Raw genomic sequence first — 22,407 nt, 5'->3', positions numbered from 1 at the left:
GATGGAATGGTATAGATCTACGTGTGAGTGTATGTTAAATATTATAATCCTTTCCCTCAGGTTTCTCCTCCTCACCCCACTGACCCATGAAAGAAGCCATGCCGGTTCTCACAGCAGGAGCGGGTAAGTCGAGTTGGCACGAGTTGCCCATGGTGCTCAAAGCTTCTAGCTGTGCTCCATCTGTTCATGTTGGTATATCTGCTCCACTGCAGGGCTCCATGAAACACTGGCCCTGCTGACCTCTCAGCTGCGGCCGGACGCCAACCACAAGGAGGACATGGTGTTCCTCAGAGACGTGTTCAGTGAGAGAAGCTTGGCTTATTTAATGAAGGTGAGGAAATCAGAGCAGAAAGTTACATGCAAACCTTCTCATCACAGTTATGTGCTTGTTTGATGGTCAAGGCAAATGAATTTGAAGCCTCACTGAAGGACAGAAACAGTCAGATGGACAGGCAGAGGACCTGGGGATGGCTCAGAGACCTTTGGCTCCGCTTCTATTCATTTTTGTTATTTTAGTTTGTTTGCTTTTTGCATTTTAATATCAAAATTAAATCCACAAAATTGTATTGGTAATTTACACCATTATGAGCTTTTGGTGCATTTATTTCAAAGTTGTAACACATTTTATTTATTGTTTTTCAATTTTTCTGGAATTCTCCTTTTTTCTTTTCTGTCCTTTTAACTTATCAGACTCATTGTGCAATTATTATTTATGCATCTTTAGTTGTAGTATGGTCTGAAATATGCAATTATGAAAAATAATTATAGCTGCTGGTCAGCAATGGTCGGGGAAAGGCAGTTTGAGGAAAAATTAGGCAATTATGTTGGAAGATGAAAAAGAATTTGGTATTCTAATATGCATTTTACATCAGCTGAGGCTTGAGCCTGAAGAAACAATGATCTACGTCACTGAGATAATTAGCAAATGTCACCTGCAGATTTCAAATGGCTGTCAAAAATTCAGTTATTAAGAGAAAAATCTGAAAATACACATATTGCCCCCTTTTGCAATAATAGCACATGTGTGATAATTTACAGTGATTTTTCCAAATGTTTTTGCAGCTGAAGCAATCTGACATTTGGTTTTTTCATGTAATTTCAACAAATTGTCCACGTACTATGGTCTCAGAAAATGTTGACATTTGTACCAATTGTTCATTGGTTATACAATAGACACACTGTACATTTTTAGTTTGATTGGATGAATAGTTTTTGAGGCCAATTTAGTGTATGTGTCGGTTTTCATGAGTCCTTATTTTTCGTCCATTTTCAGTTTACAATATCTCAGGAACTATACATGAAATTGACATTTGATAAAGTTATACAACTCCAGCTACTCTTTCAAAATATACAAAAATATCCTATACATTCTACATTTGGAACTGGGCTTGGTGATTGTTCGCCAAGGAGATGTATGATTTTCTTAGAAGAAGAAGAAAGAAAGAAAGAAGAACATGCAGGATAAGAATAGGAATCTAACAATAACATTTATTTTCTTCTTATCACAGATCCATGAGAAGTTGAGACAATATGAGCATCAGAGTCCAACACCTGTCCTCCACAGTGCCTCGTCCCTGGCAGAGGATGTAAGCACACGCGCACACACACACACACACACACACACACACACACACACACACACACACACACACGCACACACACACACACACACACACACACACACACACACACACACACACACACACACACACACACACACACACACACACACTCTCCAAAGTCTGGGGAGCTGCAGGTATCACAAGTGAAGTTTAATGTTGTCAAAGTGCTGAATCATCTCAGTGCTCCTCTAATGTTGCTCCACATCCTGCTGCACCAGTTATCAGTGGGCGGAAAACTGCTGACCCGATATGCTCCCCAGTGTGTGTGCGTGTGTGTGTGTGTGTGTGTGTGTGTGTGTGTGTGTGTGTGTAGTCATTCAGTCGTAGTCAATGCTGCAGTGCACTGCACAGACTTAGGCTAAGGGGTGCCGAATGTGAAAACACTTTTTCATAGCCGAGTCATTGTTAGGAATGTGTAAACATGAATAATAAATATAAATATTAAATTTAAATGTAAATGTTATATCTAAATCTAAATGTTGAAATGTTACTCTAAATGTTAAACCGGTCGACAAGCGTAAAGCTAAATGTTTAGAAATTATACAAAGTGGGCTGGTCAGCGCCTGTCGATCACGAGGCCCCACACACACCACCGACTGCGGCTCAGTGAGTGGTCGGGTGTGTTTAATATTTAGATTTAAAATTTAGATTTAGATTTAAAATTTAGATTCATGTTTAACGTTTACATTGAGATTTAACATTTGCATTTAGATTTAACATTTAGATATACAGTACATTTAACATTTAGATTTACAGTACATTTAACATTTAGATTTAAAGGTATTGTGAAGGATGTTATTTTGGCTTCAAATTCCTGTTGGATCATCAAGACTATTGGTCCTACTAATTGTCAATCATTCTGGTGTTTACGTGAGTCCGTTGTACGTACTTGTTCCTAGCTAGTTTTCGCTTGCTGCGCATGTGCACTTTCAAGTGTTTATGCATCTCATGAGCTATCGAGATGCTCTTAGTGCTACAGAGACATGAAACATCTTCATTGTAAAGTAAGCTTGTATGAGCGATGCCGACACCAACTTGTTAACAGAGCTGTGCATGCGGAAAACTGGGCTCGTGCGCACTCTCTCGCACACGTTTAATAGGCGTTCCTTCATGGGAGTGTTGCACATGTGCATTTTTTCAAAAAGTGGAGAGGGCATTTCTTTTCTAAACTATGGACAAATCCTCCTCTATACCTTTAACCTTTACATTTAGAATTAACATTCAGATTTACATTTTACATTTATATTTAACTTTTACATTTAGATTTAACATTTACATTGATATTTTACATTCAGATTTACATTTAACATTTATACCTAACTTTTACATTTTGATTTAACATTTACATTTAGATTTTTTTTTTCATGTTTACATGTTTTTAACATTGATATAGAACATGCTGTTTTACATGAATTTGTCTCAAATGAAAGAACAATGAGCTAAGTGTGAGGAAAGTGAGTTTAATGTTTAAAATATGTCGACTATGAAACAGTGGCCCAATATTTACGTTCAGCACCCCATATCAGTCTTTGTGTGTTGTTGTGTTCCAGGTGGCTGAGGAGCTGCAGAGTGGACCAATGAGTGCAGAGGAGAAGGAGCTTCTGCATCTGCTCACATCTCCACACCTAAAGGTAACTCTCACTTCTTGAGCGATTTCCAGATGTTTTCTGGCAGACCATAGGCCTCTTCCCTCTGCACCACACAGCTGAAAACATGTTTCCCTATCAGGCAATTCTTTCCGTCCATGACACTGTAGCAGAGAAGAACTTTGACCCCGTGCTGCCACCTCTACCTGATGACTTTGAGGACGAGCTGGAGGAAGAGTCGGTGAAGATTGTGCGGCTGGTGAAGAACAAGGAGCCTCTGGTGAGCAGCGGTGGATTATAAACCTATAGGAACTGCAGGGCATTATGGGAACATGACCGTGGATCTTTTGTGTTCTGTCCTCCAGGGAGCAACAATCAGGCGTGATGAATCCACCGGGGCAGTGATCGTGGCTCGCATCATGAGGGGAGGAGCAGCTGATCGAAGCGGTACAACCTGCTCACTTTACCAAGCATCTGTCATTATATGTTTGAGCCAAGTTTAGCCCAGATAAGTCCAGCCAACTTCAGCAAAGTTCTGCACGTCTTTGAATAAATTTGTTTAATTAAAATGAGTTGTTTTTTTTTTTTTTTTTTTTTTTAAATCTGACTTTATTTGATTAGGCTAAACTCAACTAAGCTTCATTAAACCAGTTTTAACAGAGCTTGACTTTGCGTGGTTAAAGTAAGCCAAGTTGAGTTTAGTAGTTAGGTGATAAATTTTTTTATTTTTTTTTTAATTATATAAAGACTATAGTGTCAGACTAATCAATAGATTGAAGATCATTTGCTTGAAAAAAAGATGTAAAAGGGTAATTAACGCTCTGAAGTTTGTTTTAATCTCCACTGTAATTACTCAGTATATTTTCATTTGTTTGCTTGTTTGTTCAGTCAAAAGTGCTTGAGGGCTTTTGACAAAATTTTAACCAAAGACAGACCTTACACCACTAAAGATTCCATACACTTGTGGATTGGATCTGCATCAATACGCAGATTCTGGATCAGTTTGTAATTGATCGATCTTCATGGAATTTGGTTCAGTAATGTTGAGTAGGTTCCTCAATTCCCTCAATTATTCAATGAGTTTCATCCAGATCAGATCCAAAATTGCGCATTTCATTGCAATTTTTTTTCTGAAAATGGGTGTTCCCATTCATTTAGACCTACTGTATGGGTATTATTGGAGCTAGACAAGCCTTTAAGCTGTGAATGATCATGATACCATTTGCATTTTGGGATATGGACTCCCGTAAACAAAAGCACTAAGGTGTTTTTACACACTCTTATCGTTATTTGAATAAACCTGAAATACACTAAGCTTTCTAAAAAAATCCAAAATGTGTAGCAATCCCAGTTGTTTTTTAATCTAGTTGGAGGAACTGAATCCTGTAAGCTTTATTAGTGCATTCACCGAACCCTTCGTAGATAAGAGGTGTTAATCTGTGGAATGACTTAAAAGATCAAATAAAACAGTCTGGAACAGTCACAGCTTTCAAAAAATTTTATAAATCTACTATAATAAAAAAAAAATATATATATATATATATATATATATAAGCTCAGGAAGAATAAAGTAGCAACTAATGAAAAGGCTTTAATAGATCCATAACGGATTAAATTAATTAGCTGATGACATGATTTAGTTTAATAATAAAAATAACATTAAAAAAAATGAAATTTATGTTAAAATAACTACCGTATTCTAATAACATGTGTATTTCTCTTCTGTTGGACGCTTGAAATTGTTTATTATGAATCTTTTTGTTTTTGTCTTGTGGAAGTTTGCAAACAGGGTTAGCCATAATAAACGTGCTGTACACGAAATAATGGAATTGTTTTGTTTAATGTTTAATAGAATGAAATGACTGAATAAAAACTACTACTACTACGAAAAAAAATTTATTTTCAAAACGTAGGTGTATATTTTATTCTGACATTAAACAATGTTAATTTTAACCACATCACCCCCGTCCTACAACAACTTCACTGGCTTCCCATAAAACAAAGGATCAATTTCAAAATACTCCTCTTTACCTTCAAAGCACTACATAACCTGGCCCCTCCGTACATTTCTGACCTCCTCCACATCGCCACCCCTGCCCGTACACTCCGCTCTTCCTCCACTCTCCAACTCTCTGTACCTCCGGCCAAACTCATCACCATGGGGCACAGAGCATTCAGCTACTGTGCCCCCCAGCTCTGGAATTCGCTCCCCACTAACCTCCGTACCATAGACTCCCTCCCACTCTTCAGATCACAACTCAAAACTCACCTCTTCAGACAATCCTTCTGCATCTAGACACACATTCACCACACCAACACTGTACCCTGTTTTATTCCATTGTACTTGTTTTTATCTGTTTTATTCTGCTGTTTTTATTGTGTTTATTTTAATGACTGCCCTGTACAGTGTCCTTGGGTGTTCTGAAAGGCGCTTTTAAATAAAATGTATTATTATTATTATTATTATTATTAAGTTACATTTTAATGAATCAAAAATGATTATTAAACTTTAACATTGTTATTGTAATTAATATTTAAATAAACTAGTTTATCATGGAAATCTGTTATGTCTAACATAAATTTACTGTGTCTTGACACCTGCCCAGGGTCGGAGTAGTGCACTGTTCTGTAAAGTCTTGTAATTCTGGGTATTTTTCCAAAAACATTTTCAATTCAGTGCTCAGTATAATACGTCACAATGTAGATTTATTTTAAGATGAGTGCAGGTGTGAGTAGAAGTGGTGTGTTACTGTTCTGCATTAATCATTCATGCCAGCCATCCTGTGTTCTTGCTTGAAAATGATCCCCAAAGCTCCCCTAGGTGTTCAAACAAAAACAGTTTCTGAGCATCTACTAAAAATAGAACACAATGCACTGGGACGGATCGTTTTTGCAGATTCATCACTTCACTCTCTCTCTTCCTCACAGGTTTGGTCCATGTAGGAGATGAGCTCAGAGAGGTCAACGGAGTCTCTGTGATCCATAAGAGGCCCGATGAGATCAGTCAGCTCCTGGTAAACTAGACACAGTGAAGGAGCTTTTACAGAAACAACAATCAGATGTGAATATAATGCAATACAAGCTAAACAAGCTAAATTTATACAGTATATCCTACTCAAGTAGAAGTAAAAGTATAGTGTACTCATAAAATACTCAAGTACACATAAAAAGTAACTCAATTAAATAGTTTTCAAAGTAAAAGTCACTAGTTACTTTCACGCCGCATGTTTATTTTTGGTAATAAATCTTTCCACGGTTCACTTGCATACAGTAGACATATCATGTCTAAACTTAAAAAGAAAGAGGCCACATCTTGCACAATTGGAACTTAATTTATTTGCCACAAAATAATCTGTATAAAATAAAAGGTTTGTCAAAATGTACAATTCTTTTTTCTTTTTTTTTAAATAAAATAACACAATTGAATTAAATTGAAAATAAAAACTTTACCAGGCTCCAAGTTTAGCTACATTTAACAACTGTAAAACTGAGAAAATAACCACCATCCAATGCCGTTTTGGTGCCGTGCATTATGTTTAATCTGATTGGTCGGCTGTGGGGACTGTGATTTCATTTTTTTAGTCTCACACTGTGCGTTGATCATTTTAAAACTGGAAACAAAATATATAGAGGAATGGTTGGGGCTAGAAATGTTACAAATTACTTTCCTTCTTTTAAAACATACTTAAGTACAGGTAAAATGACAAATTTTGAAATATGCTCAAAAAAGTAAAAGTATCCATAAAAGCAACTCAATTACATTAACGTGAGTACTTGTTACTTTCACCTCTAAATACATCAGTACAGGTTCATAGGTATCATAAAAGGCGTTTGAAATGAATAAAAACATTTTCATATGTACAGGGATTAATATTAAGCTTTTTAAAAAGCAATATTTCAGTTCTTTGATTCTCTAACATAAGAATGCGTTACAATAGATAGTAGTAGATATTGTAGATAGTGGAGTATAGAAAGAGGTAGACTTGCTCTCATTGTACAGTGTTACATTCAAATGCTGTTGAAGGAATGCTGTTCTTGTTCTGTTTATCTAATTGTGATCTAGTCCCAGTCCCAGGGCTCCATCACACTAAAGATCATCCCTGCCATTAAAGAGGAGGACCGATTCAGGGAAAGTAAGGTGAGATGTCGACAGTCTACGCTGGCAAAAAAATCTCCTTAAAAAACATCCTTTCACTCTTTGCAACAATCTATTTAACCTTTTTATTCACCTTATCCCTTCAATGAGAATGGTATGCTATATCCTAGGGTGGGATGATGCAGTGACGTCATGATATGATTCAGTATTCGATTCACAAGTTTGATTGCACTTTTCCCATGCTTTTTCACATGACTGCAGTCACTTTAAATCTCACTTTGTTTAAATAACTACATTATCCTGAAATTACATAACATACTTTCTGCAAATTGAATACAAAGTGGTCACAAAATCTATGAATATTAAAAGAGAACTTCCTGCAGGGACTGATACTGTATCTGTCACTTATTGCCTGTATATTGTCGGTGCCTTACATAATTTATGTATCATTTATACGCTGTGTAAAGTACAAAGTTGGGGACATTAATGTTGAAATTGCTCGTTTTCCCACTTAAGATCAAACTACTTTGTATTTGGCCCCTGAACTAAAATGAGTTTGACACCCCTGTCGTAGGTGAAGCCAGCTTGTTAGTGTTAGTAATCCTGATTATTGTTCACTTTCTCAGGTTTACATGAGGGCTTTGTTCGACTACATCCCATTAGAAGACAAAGCCACGCCCTGCCAAGAAGCAGGACTTCCTTTTACAAGAGGAGACATTTTGCAAGTAGTGACCCAAGACGACCCTACCTGGTGGCAGGCCAAGCGAGTGGGCGACAGCAACCTGCGGGCTGGACTCATCCCTTCAAAACAGTTTCAAGAGAGGTGAGAACATCCAGGATGAACCTCCACACCACAGCTTCTCATTAGGTGTCAAATAAATTGAATTTATAATCATTTCAGTCCACATTAATGCGAAGGGTCAAATATGACTAAATAGACCTTTAAAGTATTGCAGACAAAAAATGTAAATACAGATTTGAATTAGTGCATGCTGCGTCTGTAAATAAGTGTGATAATCTGTCAGTAAGATGATCTCAGCAGGTTGGCACAGCCCTGCCAAACACTGCAGTGTCTGCTGGATTAGTGATCACAGCCCAAACATTAGCACAGAAACAGGTCAGAAGCTTTTAGAGCAGACATGGGCAACTAGCAGCAACCCCCCTACACACACAAGTAAATGCACAACATACAGTAACTAAACATACACAAAATGACAACAAAAATGACTTTAAAAAATACAGAAAATAACAAAAATATGAAAGTAGTAACAAAAATATACAGTTCGACTCAAAAAACACATACACACAATAAAAAAGACACCAAAACACTAATAAGACTAAAAAGGACAACATGAATACACAAAATGGCTACAAAAACATTCCAAAGGGGAGAAAAAATTACAAAAAGACAACAAATAAAAAGACGAAAAAATACACAAAATAACAAAAATGGCAGCAAAGATATACGATACGACTCAAAAAACACATAAAAGGACGTAATAAAATACAGCAAATTACAACAAAAAACACCAAAACACTAATAAAAAACAAAAGGACAAAAAAAATACACAAAATGGCAGCACAGATATATACGATTTGACTCAAAAAACACATTAAAGGATATAGTAAAATACAGAAAATTGCAACAAAGACACACCAAAACACTAATAAGAAACAAAAGGACAACAACAATACACAAAATGGCTCCAAAAACATCCATAAGGAGAGAAAAATAGACAAAAAGACAACGAATGTACACGAATATACTCATCAGACACAAAATTACAACAAAGATATACAATATCACACTCAAAAATCACACAAATCAAAGATACACAATACAACCACAGACAGACAAAATATACACAAGAGGACCACAAAAATGACTCAAAAATCACAAAAACGAACAAAAAAAAATGTGAAATACTATAAATTATGTATATTATATTCAACAATATTACTACAAAAACTCAATGAAATTACAAAAATGACTATTGATTACCTGGCACATCTCTGCTTTAGAGCAAGCATGTTTTTTGAGAGGATTTTTAGATTCAGACTAGATTTCTCTGAAAGGAAAGTGGGGTAGCTATACTATGACCAAATGTTGTAATGAAACTGAAATGCTCCCATCTGTTTGTGTTGAATGGATTATTCTATTATCCTGTGCAGCAGAAAGAGTTTGAGAACCATTGGCTTAGCAGGACCAGAAGTGGATGCATTATAAGTCTCAGTGATAGTTAATGTTGGCCACAGTAATACAGTATTAACAAATAAATATGTAATTTATGTGGCATTCCACAGAATAAAAGGCAAATGCAATTTCCTAAAATAAACCGAGCCACATATAGAACAGGACAGGACATCTGTTATTGCACTTTTACCTTATAATGTACCAACATGAAAACAGTTTGGTTCTGCTTTTGATTTTAAAATATGTTTTAAAATGAAAACACATTTGAGTCATCAAAAAATTGTGATTAAAATATGTCAGACACATTTAACTGCTCTTAGGCACTGAAATATTGATTCTTAATTTTTGAAATTCCTCTGCGTTTGATTTCGATGATGCAGCGGTTTAGATAGTTGAGAAAGTGTGGCTTGATGTTTGCTAGAGTTCATCCCAGCTGACATCATGATGCAAGGTTTACTACAGAGCAAACAGAGAGAGAGAAGTGGAACCCATAACCTTTATACTACGAGTTCATTTGTTACTGTTTGTTACTGCAGCCTTTACTCTTAAAGAAGCCATTTTGTCTAATCTCACCTGGGTTAAAACACTTCTGGAGCCGAAAAGAAATATGTTCTCAATGAAGACAACAGTGTGTGTAAAAATTTTATATAGTTAAAATTATATAGAATAATGTTACTGTATGTAAACAACATTTTTTTGAGTTAATGTATTTGAAGGGCTACAAAAAATAACTTGAATTTGATGCATATTCAGTCCCTCCAGGATTTCGTGGGCATTTTTTGTGATTGTTACGGGCTGAAATGCCTGATTTCGTGGGCCATTTTTCCAAAAGTTGCGGTAAAAAGTTGCGATTTTTTTCAGCCCTGAAACATACTTTACTCACAATTAAGTTATTTTTTTCCACCAATTATAAATACATATTGACCAAACATGTTCTCGGAAAAGTATGCTTTATTGTTGTACGGTAAACACCAACACAATTTTGCAAAACATGCAAACAATTACCTTTTTTTTTATCTTATACACTGAGCATACCCTGAATGTAAAAGGTGCAACAGTTTTTAATCAAAATGATTAAACAATAATGAGCTTAAGGAATCTTAAAGTGCATAACATGAACCTGTCACGAAGACATATTTCTTTAGGCATAACAAAAAAGAAAATAAAAATACAATACATTAACAAACATACTGTATGTAATGATATTGTGTGATTCCTGTTTGTTCTCCCACATGGGCTTGTGCACTGGCTTGCATTCTCTTGACGTGCTTTGCAGAAGCAAAATACTTGACTTCCACCGTTGCTCGATGATAGCATTGCATTTTGAACAATAAAAGTTTACCATTTTTATTTTTGTTGGTAAATGCGAGGTGTTTCTATCGCAAAGCCCATAGTACATCCTCCGCTACTGCCGTAGCAACTACAAGCGCTAAAATGTCAAAAATAACGATAAGCGGCTGCATATTTATGTTTTTTTTCAGCAAAGTTGCGGGAAAGTTGCGGGCTTTTGAAAAAATTGCAATACCGCACTGATTTCACGGAGTTTGCTTGCTTTTGCGTTAATAGTTGCGATCGCAACATCGCAAAATCCTGGAGGGACTGCATATAAAGCCATCATGTTGGCAATTAAATAAGACTTTTCCCACACAAATGAAATTTTTATTGTCTTACAGAATAGTATTTTTTGTTAGTTTAGTTATCTTAGCAGGGATTTAAAAGTTAAGGTTAGCCACGGGTGCAACAAAAGTTGTACAGGGGTTGTACAGAGTTATTGTACAATATGATTTATTTTTAGGTTAACCAATGGTTTCATCATAATTTTATTTGAAGTTAATGTCATTATTTTGTCAATACTCTCTTTAAGAAAAATTCATTATTTTAATATATATTTTTTAAACTATAGGATCATTGCAAAAGAGTCAAAGAGCCACATGAGGGTCCAGAGCCGGAGGTTGCAGACCCCTGCCCTAGACTAAGAAATTTATCATATCTGTTGAACAAATGTGCTCACCGATCTGCGTCCGTCCATATTCACTGTAAAAATTGTTGCTTAAATGCAACGAAAAAAAGGTAATATTTTACAACCATTTTTTAGTAGTTTAGTGAACTTCTTGTTTTTTGGGATTTCTATTTTTCTGTATTCAATTTTTCCTTTAATTAGCCTTGAAGATAAAGCAGTTGTTAACTAGGTATTTTTATTTATTTTATTTTTCTCTGCTTTCCTTTCTTCTCTCCTGTCTTCATCCCCTCCAAACGCTTCCACCAGGCGACTGGCTTACAGGACCAAAATGGGAACACTCCCAAATCCAAAAAAACCTGTCTGTAAGTTTCTACTCCCATGGATTTATCTGCATTCAGCAATCTAGGTCATTTATATCATACTACATATGATGCAAGTAAGGCTGCACAATTTTAGCTCAAAACAAAATATAGATTTTTTTACTTTGAAAACAAGTGAAATGAAAATTTCCGTATTCGGAAAAACTGCAAAGCTTTTACAAAGAATGTTAAATCCCCTGTGGATTTGATAAAATAAGAGCTTGCCCAACCCAAAGTGAATCCCTCAGCATTTTTAAAAAGAGAAATTTGCATTAGAAAAAAAAAAAAAAACCTCACACAATATTAACATATAAAAAAAGAAGAGGTTGTAGCGGGGCTCTATCACATTAAACATGTGTTTGAAACTTGTTTCTCACAGTTTGTAAATTGAGAGAGACTTGCCACTACTACACATGATTAAACAGGAAAAACAATTTTAAAAAAAATAATGCTATTTTCAATTTTATATTGATTTATCGTGCAGCCTTAAATGCATGTATCATTAACTTTTATTGACCTTTTTTTTTTTTTTTTTTTTTAAAAAGTAATTAGCTTTGTCAGAAGTATTTGTAGCATTATCAGTCCTCTAAAAGCTACTCTACGGACATGTTTGTAAAGGGATGACTGAGAGACATGGCGGGGGTGCAGATGGATCACAGATATGAATTAATCTCTTTCAGCTTTAGTCCATCTGGCTCATAAGCTGTGCTTAAGCAGATACAGACACAAAACATCAACAATGCATTGCGCTTCTTACTTTCTCATCTGTAGAGAAAGCTTGTAAGCAAGCATGTGAACGGATGATAGGAGCAGCAGTTCTTCATGGCGCGTAAGCCACAAGTGATCCGATCACGCCTGAGCTATGGAGAGACAACGAGGGCTTAGCAATACGCCCGACCTGCCACAGCTCTTCTGTCTCGGCCTTCCTTCAACGCTCCTCTTTTTAATTCCCTCCAAATCCCAGCAGGAGTTGCTGAATGTGGGTCCCCTCCATGTCTCTCAGTGACATCAGTGATGATTTCATTTGTTTTTCACTTGCCACAGTAACACTAACTGGTGAGGTTCAAAGAGAGAATGGGTCATGTTTTGTCCATCAAGTTGTCTTGTTAGAATAAATGAAGTAAAGACCAAACTATTTCATCATTTATTTATTTTGAAAACAATGACCAAAAGTCTTTTATGCAACGGTTTGGCCAGAATAAAAGGAACAGGTACTGTAAGCTTTTGGCTGATCCAATATCTGGGATGCAAAGATGGCAGAATATACAGTGCAACTCAGTTTTTTGGAATCCTCAATTGCTCAAGAAAACAATGGGCATATTTTATTCTTTCCCTGCAACCTGGAACTACTGTAAATAGCACTGGTCCACAGCTCGGTGGTTGGGGACGACTGACTTGAAGCTGCAGTTTGTAGAACCGTGAGACGCTCCACGCTTTTTGGGAAAGCTTGCATACACATGCACACTGTGGAACTCTTGGCGACAAGTATAGAGACAAGAAACAATAGTAGGAAACACTATCTTGCGTTATTGGAGATTTTTCTGATGTTTTAGAGACATGAAAGCACTCACTGCTGTGAGGACAGTAAGAGGCTATTATCACTATCTCTCTCTGAGTCAGGGCAGACTGCACGGTGACTGAAAGTGGATCACGTGTGGTCCGCCGCATAGTCAGAAGGACCTCCGCAGACTCTGTTCCTCCTGAAGACGTTTGTGCCTTTATTCTGTTGCTTCTCGACCTCGGTCTTCCTTTTTCCTCTTGCTTTGCCGTGTATTCGTTAGAGACTTCTGCTGGAATAAAATGCCATGGGACTTTCCCTACTCTCAGAACATGAACGCGCATAGATTTTTGACGAGCAGCTCAAGCAGCCAATAGTAATGATTAAAACAGCTCATGGGCTCGCCCTGTTGGTAGAAAGATCTCCAATTGGCTGAAGTCCAGCATCATGCTCCTGTATTAAAGCTCATTTACAGGGCCAGGAGACAAAGCATAGATTCCACTGTCCCCTCAGAACACTTTAGATTACAACATGCTCAAAGATGATTATGATTTTTTGACCAAATAACAATAAAAAAAACTTACATACTGCAGCTTTAAGGGACACCGTTTTGGGCACTAACATCCAAATTTGCTCTGAATGCCCAGACAAGAGATGGACAAAAACAGACCACATCTTATTTTGAGAATGCTAGTGATGCCCATGTGCAGACAGGCCAAGGCTATGTTGTTGGTGAATATATTGTGACGAGTATTGTCATATTACTTACTGCTGTACATCAAACTTATACATCCTTATTCATAACCTGACCCTCTTTGACTTTTCCTTTCTGCGTACTGTCAGATGACCAAGGATGTGATAAAGGTAGGTACATCAGCACACACTCGGCCACTACCAAGAAATAACCACAACACGTTGAAACAGGCCAAAGCCTAGACAAGTGCAGAAAGCCTGCATTGTGTGCGTTGGGGATTTCCTGCCTTTGCAGCTCAATTATGCCACTTCTGCTGTTAGTGTACCAGACCACAATACTGTTTTTTTTTTTGCATGTGTGAGCACATGTCTGCTTGTATACATTAAGCTTCAGGGAAGCGTGCACAGCAGCATCCCTAAGGTCTCAACCAAGCAGGGGTCTTGTCTTCTTTGCTTCATTTTTTTACTATCTTCCTCTTTGTTCATCTGATTTGTTTTGTTTTGTTTTTTAACCAAAAATGGATACGATGTGGACAGAACTGCAGAATTTTTCATATGTTTAAGAAGTTTATGGCATAAGATAAAAAACAAGATTTATGATGATTTGATATACTGATATTCTTGCCTTTATGACTCGTCTTAGCTGCTCTTTAGGGGATGATAGAGGTTTGTAATATCTGAAGCTCTTGGGGTTTTTTTATCTAATTTTTCTCCAAAGAGCATGGGGTCTCAATCCTCCAACTCTTAGACTCCTTGCTAGAATGTTGTGGGTTGAGACTTTTACTGATGTATAGAAAAAAGTGGACCAGAGGCCAGTTTTCCATCATGTGCTTTTCAAAGGCGTTACTCTTAGATAATTAAAACAGGCCCATCTGACACTTTGTCCTCTACCTAGACTCTCTGGCAGTGTTGCATTCATGATCTCCTAGCTTCCCCCTTCTCCTTTAACACCCGCTGTCTGCCTGCCTGCCGCTGTTTGGCTCCTCCCTCCTCTTTAACTCATCCGCCTTCTTTATTCCTTAACTGTTCCAGGTATGTTACCCTGTGCTTACCCCTCTTTTCCCTGCTTTCCTACTGACAGAGGACTGTGACTGTGAGAGCTATTTCAATGGACAGTACATAGGTGAGAGCGTGCACCTCGACCTCCGTCTCCCTGTCTGCTCTTTGCCTGTTGCAGCCTGGCCGTGCACTGCTTCCCTGACGGGGTCAAAGTGACTGCTTTGTGGGGGTGACCTGTGCAGTGGCTCGGGTTTTAGGGAAGGGGGCAAGTTTTCAAAGCTAATGGAACCAAAGGAAACAGGATAAATGAGCAGCAAAGCAGATACAGGATTTGAGGCATAAGTGATTGTAAATGTCAGCAAATTGTTTACCTGAAGGTGTTTTTCACGTTCACACCAAACGCGTCGAAAGCGTCAGGTTTACATAGACAATATATGGTGGACATTCTTCAAGTATCGAGAGGTCCCGCTGCACGTCCAGTGCCTCCTGTGTGGCGCGTTTTGAGATTTCAAGCTTTTTGACGTTGGCCCGTTGCAAACTTACATGAACTCTCAGAGAGCGCAAACCATCAAAGCACCAAACCTCCTCTTTGCTAGATAATGGCAGTTTTCTGGATCAGTAATCCTGATCATGGTATCATGATCATTCACTTTTCAAGGCTTGGAAGAAATTTCTAGGACGTGGCTGCGCTGTATGATCAAAACAGAAAGTGAAACAGAACTTATGACTAGAGCATGTAATGTGAAAATTCACCTGCAGGGGTTTTTGTCAAACAATTTTTAAAATAGAGATTTTTTGATTTTTTTAAAAACTGATCCAGATTCGGGATAGTGATCCGGATCATCCACAAAACTTGTACCTTATCCCATTTTGGATATTTCATAAAAACACAGTGACATAACCTCCTTGGCAATTAAGGATTTGAGCATGCAAACTGGTGTGGGACTGCAGGTTACCAGAAACCGCATTGTGAAGTACCTTAAACTAGGAACTTGGAAGAAATAAATGTTGTCAAATAGAAATGTGAAGCCTTGACATTTTGAGAGGGCAACACAAACAATACTGAAGTCCGTCTCAGAGAAAGTCATGTTGGGAAAACAAAAAGATTGTGAAGTGAAGTGAAGTGTGGCAAGACTTAAAAAAAAAGAAACAATGGATCATGACAAATGTTTCACGCAGAAATGATCATTCCTCTCCGTTGCCTTTTTTTGTTGCTATCTCCTCTAATCTAGGATGCATCTGTTGTACCCCCTAAAACCAAACAAACAAAAAACCACTGTGTAACATGGATTTGGATGAAGTCAACTCATCTATCTAGAGTGAATGCCAATAATGTCATTATAATTACTCAAGCAGTCAATTAACAAATCAATAAATCCGTGGCACAATGTTTTTTATTGACCCAATAAATAAAATGTAATAGAAAAAGAAAGACATTTTACTCTTTTTGGCAGGTCTGCAACCAAGCATTTTTTGCGTTTTGGGTCATTGCTCTGCAACCATTAGCTATGCACAATAGTTTAATGAATTCTTCCTCCAGACTTTCTTACACACTGCAGTAAACTAAATAATTTAGAACACACACACACACACACACACACACACACACACACACACACACACACACACACACACACACACACACACACACGCACACACACACACACACACACACACACACACACACCAAACAATGGCCCAGAGTAAACCTTCTCGAATTAGTTTCATAACAAGCTAACAGTGTGTTTGAGCGAATAGCTGGAAAATCCGTCAACTTCAAATTTCTTTGAGAGGACCTCTCCCAACCCAAAATTCTTCCTCTTTGCTTCTCCGCCTCCTGCAAGCAGCTGAAATAAGCAGCCCATACCTCATGTTACATACTGGTATCTATGGGAAACCTGCTCGAGGCCGTTAAACCCCAACACTCTCCTCTCCCATCCCCAGCTTCCATAGAGCATCTTTGGGATTTGAACCCTTCCCTTTCCTCCTGCCCTGCATCCAACCTACTGCCCTTGCTACTACTGCTTTGGAGGTTGCACTGCTTTCCCCCCTCCCTGAGAGCTAACCCTATGCTGCCTCACCCCCTCATCCCCATCCTGCCATGAGGGTGCTGCTACGTTGGACGCATTGCACACTCAAACAAAGCACGCTTTGTTGCTTGTTCACCCTTGTGTGGAAGTGTGAGGTGCTGGGTTGTGTGGTGCTCTAACGCAAGTTACAGTCTCTCCTAAGTGTAAAGCAGTGGCGCCCTCCTGTGGCCAGGTGTTTTCCTGGGAGTTTTATTCAGGTACAGTGCCCGGCTCATTCCTGTTGGTACTCACTACTGACAGGGGGATTCAGAAAACGCTGATCATGGGAGACTAGTACATGGATCCTTATTACATTTGCGTTGATGTCTCCCAGGACCAGGTCGTTCTGTCTGTCTACCTTCAGCACTGTAGCCTTGTTCTAAGCAGCATGGACATGAATGTTTATGTTGGGCCAAGGTTTTGAAATGCTAAAAGTCTCGTCACTGCTCTGTATTTTCCTTTAACCAGAAGAGTTTTTTTTCTGATTCTTTTTTTAGGCTTGTTAAAATACGATACAATATATGTGATAATCAGCTGCATGCAGTTGGATTTTTATCTGAAGCATGACATTTAATCCACTACAAATTGAGCTAATATTTCAAAATATTGACCTACCACACTTTAAATTAGACCAGGGGTGGACTGGGACAAACAATCCTCCCTTGCATTTTTTGTCCAGACCAGTCCACTACATTATCAGAGGACCTCATGTAGAAGCCGTTATTAAATCAGTGATGCTTAACATGTGGCTCTTTATGTCTTAATCTTAATTATTATTCCCCCAGAAAAGGGGAAACTTTTTAACCCCTTTTTTTTTTTTTTTTTTACCTATTCCCTTTGGCTATTTTGCAACTTCTTTTGTTCCATTTTTGCCGTTTTTAAAAAGTTCTGACACTTTTTTTTACCAGACTTTCGCTGCCTTTTGCCAATAAATACCTATTTTTTAAATTTTTTGTCCATTTTTGCAAGTTCTTTTCAACACTTTTGTCCAATATTTGTCTTTTCTTTAATTTTTCTTGGCTACTTTTCATCCCAATAAGCCAACTTTTTCCCGATAAAAACCACTCCTTTTTTCCCCAACATTTAACCTCTGTTGATCCATTGTTTGCCACATTTTGCCCATTTAGGTTCCCTTTTGCCATTACATACCACCAGGTTCCTCTTTATTTGCCCATTTTTTGGCCACTCTTGACTGCTTTTGGCCCATTTTAGTCACTTTACACTCTTTTCTTGCCACGTTTTTGCCACTTTTGGCCACCCAAACATATTGGACCGGATTGGCCCACTTCGGGTAAACGGCCCACCAGGGCGATGCACCCTGGCCAGTCCACCCCTGGATTAGACTAAGATATGTGCACTCTGAAAACATTTGTTAATGCATGAGCAGTATTGATCGGATTTTGAAATTATAGATTAATGTTTTTGTTCTAACTGCATTAATCCTCAGTGTTACTTGTTTGCATTAGGGAAAAGACATTTTTTTAAAAACTTCATGTGTCTTTTTTGCTTTTTGAAATCACTGAAGCTGGACTACGAAGGAGTTTTCGGCTGAGTCGTAAAGACAGGCAGGGATCAGCGGGAGAAGGTTCAGATCCCGGGGACCCTGACTTCATGACATATGAGGAGGTGACTCGATACCAGCAGAGGCCCAACGAAAGGCCCCGCCTTGTGGTTCTGATTGGTAAGACACAGGAAGTTTCTAATATTGTTACTCTACTATCATAGAACCTTGCTCCATTGATTTGGCAAGGGTAAACTGCTTTGCATTGAAAAAAAAAAAACCAAAACAATAGTATAGCTTTCAATAGTATTTATTAATTTGCTTGTTTGTCTGTTAGCTGGATTACATCAAAACTGCTTTACAGATTTTGACAAGATTTTAAACAAAGATAAACCTTTGGCTGGAAGATTCCATCCATTACATTTTGGAGGGGATTCGGATCACTACACTGATTCTGGAACAGTTTCAGAAATCAAAAAATCTTTCTCTCATCATTGGCGAAATTAAAAAAAAAATCCCTATCCTAGTTCAATTCAATTCAACTTTATTTATATCGCGCTAATTAAAACAAAAGTCCTCTCAAAGCGCTATCAAAATATAGAATTCTTAAAGGAAAAAAAAACCAACAAATCCACATGAACAAGCATTAGCGATAGTGGGAAGAAAAAACTACCTTTTAACAGGAAGAAATCTCCATTAGAACCAGGTTCAGAGGTGTCAGCCATCTGCTTCGACTGGTTGGGGTTAGTGGACAGAAGGACCAACAGAACAGGATAGAGTGATAGAACATCAGAGTGTCCCAGACTAGTTGAGCCATGAACCACAGATCAGGAACTGCCATCATCAGCTTCAAGTTTGTAATAACCTGTTTTAATGAATTTTTAATCAGTTATGTCTGGTTGGTTCACCAACAAGTCTCATCCAGATCTGATCCAAATTGCACATTTCAGCACGATTTTTGAAAAAATAAATAAGTAAAAGAATATAGCATTCCTATATATTCTATGAATGATTATGGTACCATGATCGGGATAACTGATTCCGGTACCTGCCAATATCTGGCAAAGAGGAGATTTAGCATATGGTGGAGGTTGGAGGTCTCTGAGAGCTCGTGTTGAGTGTTTCTTTTCAAAGTCCCCCTTCATTGTCTACCTCCAAAGGTTCTCTTGGAGCACGGATTAATGAACTGAAACAGCGAGTGATAGCTGAAAACCCACATCGTTACGCAGTAGCTGTGCCACGTGAGTTTTTCTACTCGTATACACACTTGAAAACAATGCTGTAGACAAACACTTTAACCAATAAACATGCTTTATAGATACTACCAGACCCAAGAAACCTCACGAGAAGGATGGAGTAGAGTACCACTTTGTCACCAAACAGCAATTTGATGTAGATACTTTAAACAACAAGTGAGTATTTGCTAATGACACCCCTTTGAGCATACCAGAACCTCTTTATACGATGTAAATCTTTTGCCTATTTATTTTTTAGGTTTATTGAGCATGGGGAATACAAGGAAAACCAGTACGGCACCAGTATAGAGGCCATTCGCTCTGTGCAAGCCAAGAATAAGATGTGTATAGTAGATGTGCAGCCTGAGGTAAGTGCCATGTTACGGATCTTATTCTGTTTGAGGGTTTTCAGATTACTGTACCATACTATATCCTGATGTGTTATACAGTGTGTAAGCACTTTGCTAAGTGCCTGGATGTGGCAAACAGTCACATCATCTTGACCTACTGAGCAAAGTCTTTGAAGTCTCTATCAGTGTTGACTTTGTCTTCTCTTTGACCACCATTTTCCTCTTGCCTGTAACATCTCTTCAGGCTCTCAAGAGGTTGCGAACAGCGGAGTTTAAGCCGTATGTGATATTTGTCAAACCCAGAGTTCCTGAAGGAAGACGTCGGCGTAGTGCTGCCACCTCTCCAGGAGGGGGGGACCACGGCCGCTTAACAGTAAGTAACAGTTTCTTTTGAAAAAAGGCTGTCACGATTTAGTCAATGAGAACAGCATGTGCCTCTTTTGACCAGGACATTACTACGATAAGTTTCAATTTACTTTTGTATTTCGTCCAGGATGAAGATATCCAAGAGATGCGTCAGTCAGCCATACAGATTGATCAGCAGTATGGACACCTAGTAGATCGGATCTTGATTAAGGAGGACTCAGTCAGTGCCTGTGCAGAACTGCGAGGTATTCTGGAAAGGCTTGAGAAGGAGTCCTTTTGGGTGCCTGTCAGTTGGGTGCGGATCTAAACAATCTCTCCAATCCCAGTTGAGGCCATACTACTATCAAAGTCTTCACACACAAATCCTGCACTGAACCTATGACTACACCCATTTCCACCCTGCAGCTGGGAGCCTACCTGACTGGAACAGGTAGGCATCATGAAACTGAGGCACCTAAGTGAGAGGATAACGTCAGAATACTTTGCAGCAAAGAATATCGGTCATCATTGGGATGTCCCAGTTTGTAAACCTTCCGCCACCTTCTCCTTTACTATTTATTCAAGTTGGGTTTACATAAATTTAATGACTTTAGCAACAAAGTCTGTATGAAAGTGCTGGTTATGTTGTATTTTATGGATCTCATATCTTACACCCAATTTCATGCAATTTTTGCTCACAATTCTCAAAGTTTGAAGTATTTTGTCTCAACTTGCAGCAATAAGTTCATAAAAACATATGCCTTATAAAGAGAGCTACAAATGTTGCATTTTCACAATGGGAATAAATACTTGCTCCAAAAATTTTGTTTAATCATCAACAAGACAAATGTCACACAATAATGTGAGCTAGAGAACTATTACTTGTAGACACTTCGAATGAAGATGCATTGTAGCCAAATGCTACTACCACACACGTGTTAGTGTTATGTGAGCTAATGCATCTTTACTTCAAGCTAACATATGACACAGTGTACAATTGTGTTATGAGTAGCAGAAGTAAGACAATTAAGAGCATCAGATAGCAGGATAAAAGCTGCATTAAAGAACACAATTGGGTATTATTTAAGGTAAAGGCACACCGTAGACTTTTTTACCTAAAGAGTTGACCCATATGAGTTATTTTAAACCATTCCTCGGGGCCAATATACAGCGCTTTACAGTGTCAATGCTCCGAGCGGGGCTTTCCTCTTGAAATACCGCCCATGTAAATTTGGAGAGACGGACTGTCGTTGGCCAGGTCATGTGACCTGGAGAATGCCTGGAGAATGTTTCACCTTACGGTAGTCATGTGACCACAGGTTGGGATATACATAGTTCCCACATAACGTCACAACATACGGGCATTTCCCGACCCGGCGCCATTGTTGTGAGCAGCTGAAACAAGTTTAGCCTCTGTTTACAGCCAAAAGAGCACAATATGGTAGTTTCGTGTTGGGTTAATGGTGCACTAATTGGTGTGATAGTTGATTAAACATGGATTCTTTAGTAAGGGAAGTCAGCAAGTCAGATCCGTAACTTCGGGATAAGGATTGGCTCTCAGGGCTGGGTTGGTCGGGCTAGGGTGCGAAGCAGTTACTACTGTCTGCATACACAATCAAAAGACAAGGGAGGCTGGCCCGACTGACTGTTAGTTGATTTTTGCGACAGTGCTGCGGCGCTTGTGGCCACTAGGGGCGCTTGACGTGAAAATTACAGGTGTAGCGCCCCTAGTGGCCAAAAGTTACACATTGTGCCTTTAAGTACTTTGTTTCAAATGCCACAACTACTAGCTGGTACCGTGGTAGGCTAATGCAAAGCTAGCAGAAGTTTTGCTGTCCTTAGGCAAAGAATTATAGGTTGAGGTCAGAAAATGATCTCAACATTGAGATGCTGTTTTTGC

The 22,407-nt window shown here is 38.4% G+C and overlaps 1 protein-coding gene across 4 annotated transcripts in view; it reads left to right on the top strand.

The window, feature by feature from the left end:
• The window catches only part of mpp3a (MAGUK p55 scaffold protein 3a), a 30,573-nt gene extending 8,827 nt beyond the window's left edge, over positions 1-21,746 (top strand). For 2 of the 4 annotated variants that reach the window (XM_028455445.1, XM_028455446.1), the window contains exons 2-20: positions 61-123; positions 213-331; positions 1,509-1,586; positions 3,173-3,253; positions 3,351-3,488; positions 3,574-3,655; positions 6,137-6,222; positions 7,272-7,346; positions 7,931-8,127; positions 11,765-11,820; positions 14,159-14,179; positions 15,090-15,131; positions 17,229-17,294; positions 18,602-18,757; positions 19,738-19,818; positions 19,896-19,989; positions 20,072-20,180; positions 20,407-20,535; positions 20,656-21,746. In XM_028455445.1, the coding sequence (XP_028311246.1) occupies positions 87-123; positions 213-331; positions 1,509-1,586; positions 3,173-3,253; positions 3,351-3,488; positions 3,574-3,655; positions 6,137-6,222; positions 7,272-7,346; positions 7,931-8,127; positions 11,765-11,820; positions 14,159-14,179; positions 15,090-15,131; positions 17,229-17,294; positions 18,602-18,757; positions 19,738-19,818; positions 19,896-19,989; positions 20,072-20,180; positions 20,407-20,535; positions 20,656-20,835 (1,827 nt within the window). In that variant the 5' untranslated portion in view covers positions 61-86 and the 3' untranslated portion in view covers positions 20,836-21,746. The remainder of the gene's footprint in view (positions 1-60; positions 124-212; positions 332-1,508; positions 1,587-3,172; positions 3,254-3,350; positions 3,489-3,573; positions 3,656-6,136; positions 6,223-7,271; positions 7,347-7,930; positions 8,128-11,764; positions 11,821-14,158; positions 14,180-15,089; positions 15,132-17,228; positions 17,295-18,601; positions 18,758-19,737; positions 19,819-19,895; positions 19,990-20,071; positions 20,181-20,406; positions 20,536-20,655) is intronic. The other 2 variants (XM_028455447.1, XM_028455449.1) reach the window with 2 other exon arrangements.
• The last annotated feature ends 661 nt before the right edge of the window (positions 21,747-22,407 follow it).

This window comes from Gouania willdenowi, chromosome 8 (genome assembly GCF_900634775.1).
Source record: "Gouania willdenowi chromosome 8, fGouWil2.1, whole genome shotgun sequence".
Classification (NCBI taxonomy): Eukaryota; Metazoa; Chordata; class Actinopteri; order Blenniiformes; family Gobiesocidae; genus Gouania; species Gouania willdenowi.
Note: the sequence above shows the minus strand (reverse complement) of the source record. Positions and strands in the feature narration are given on the sequence as shown.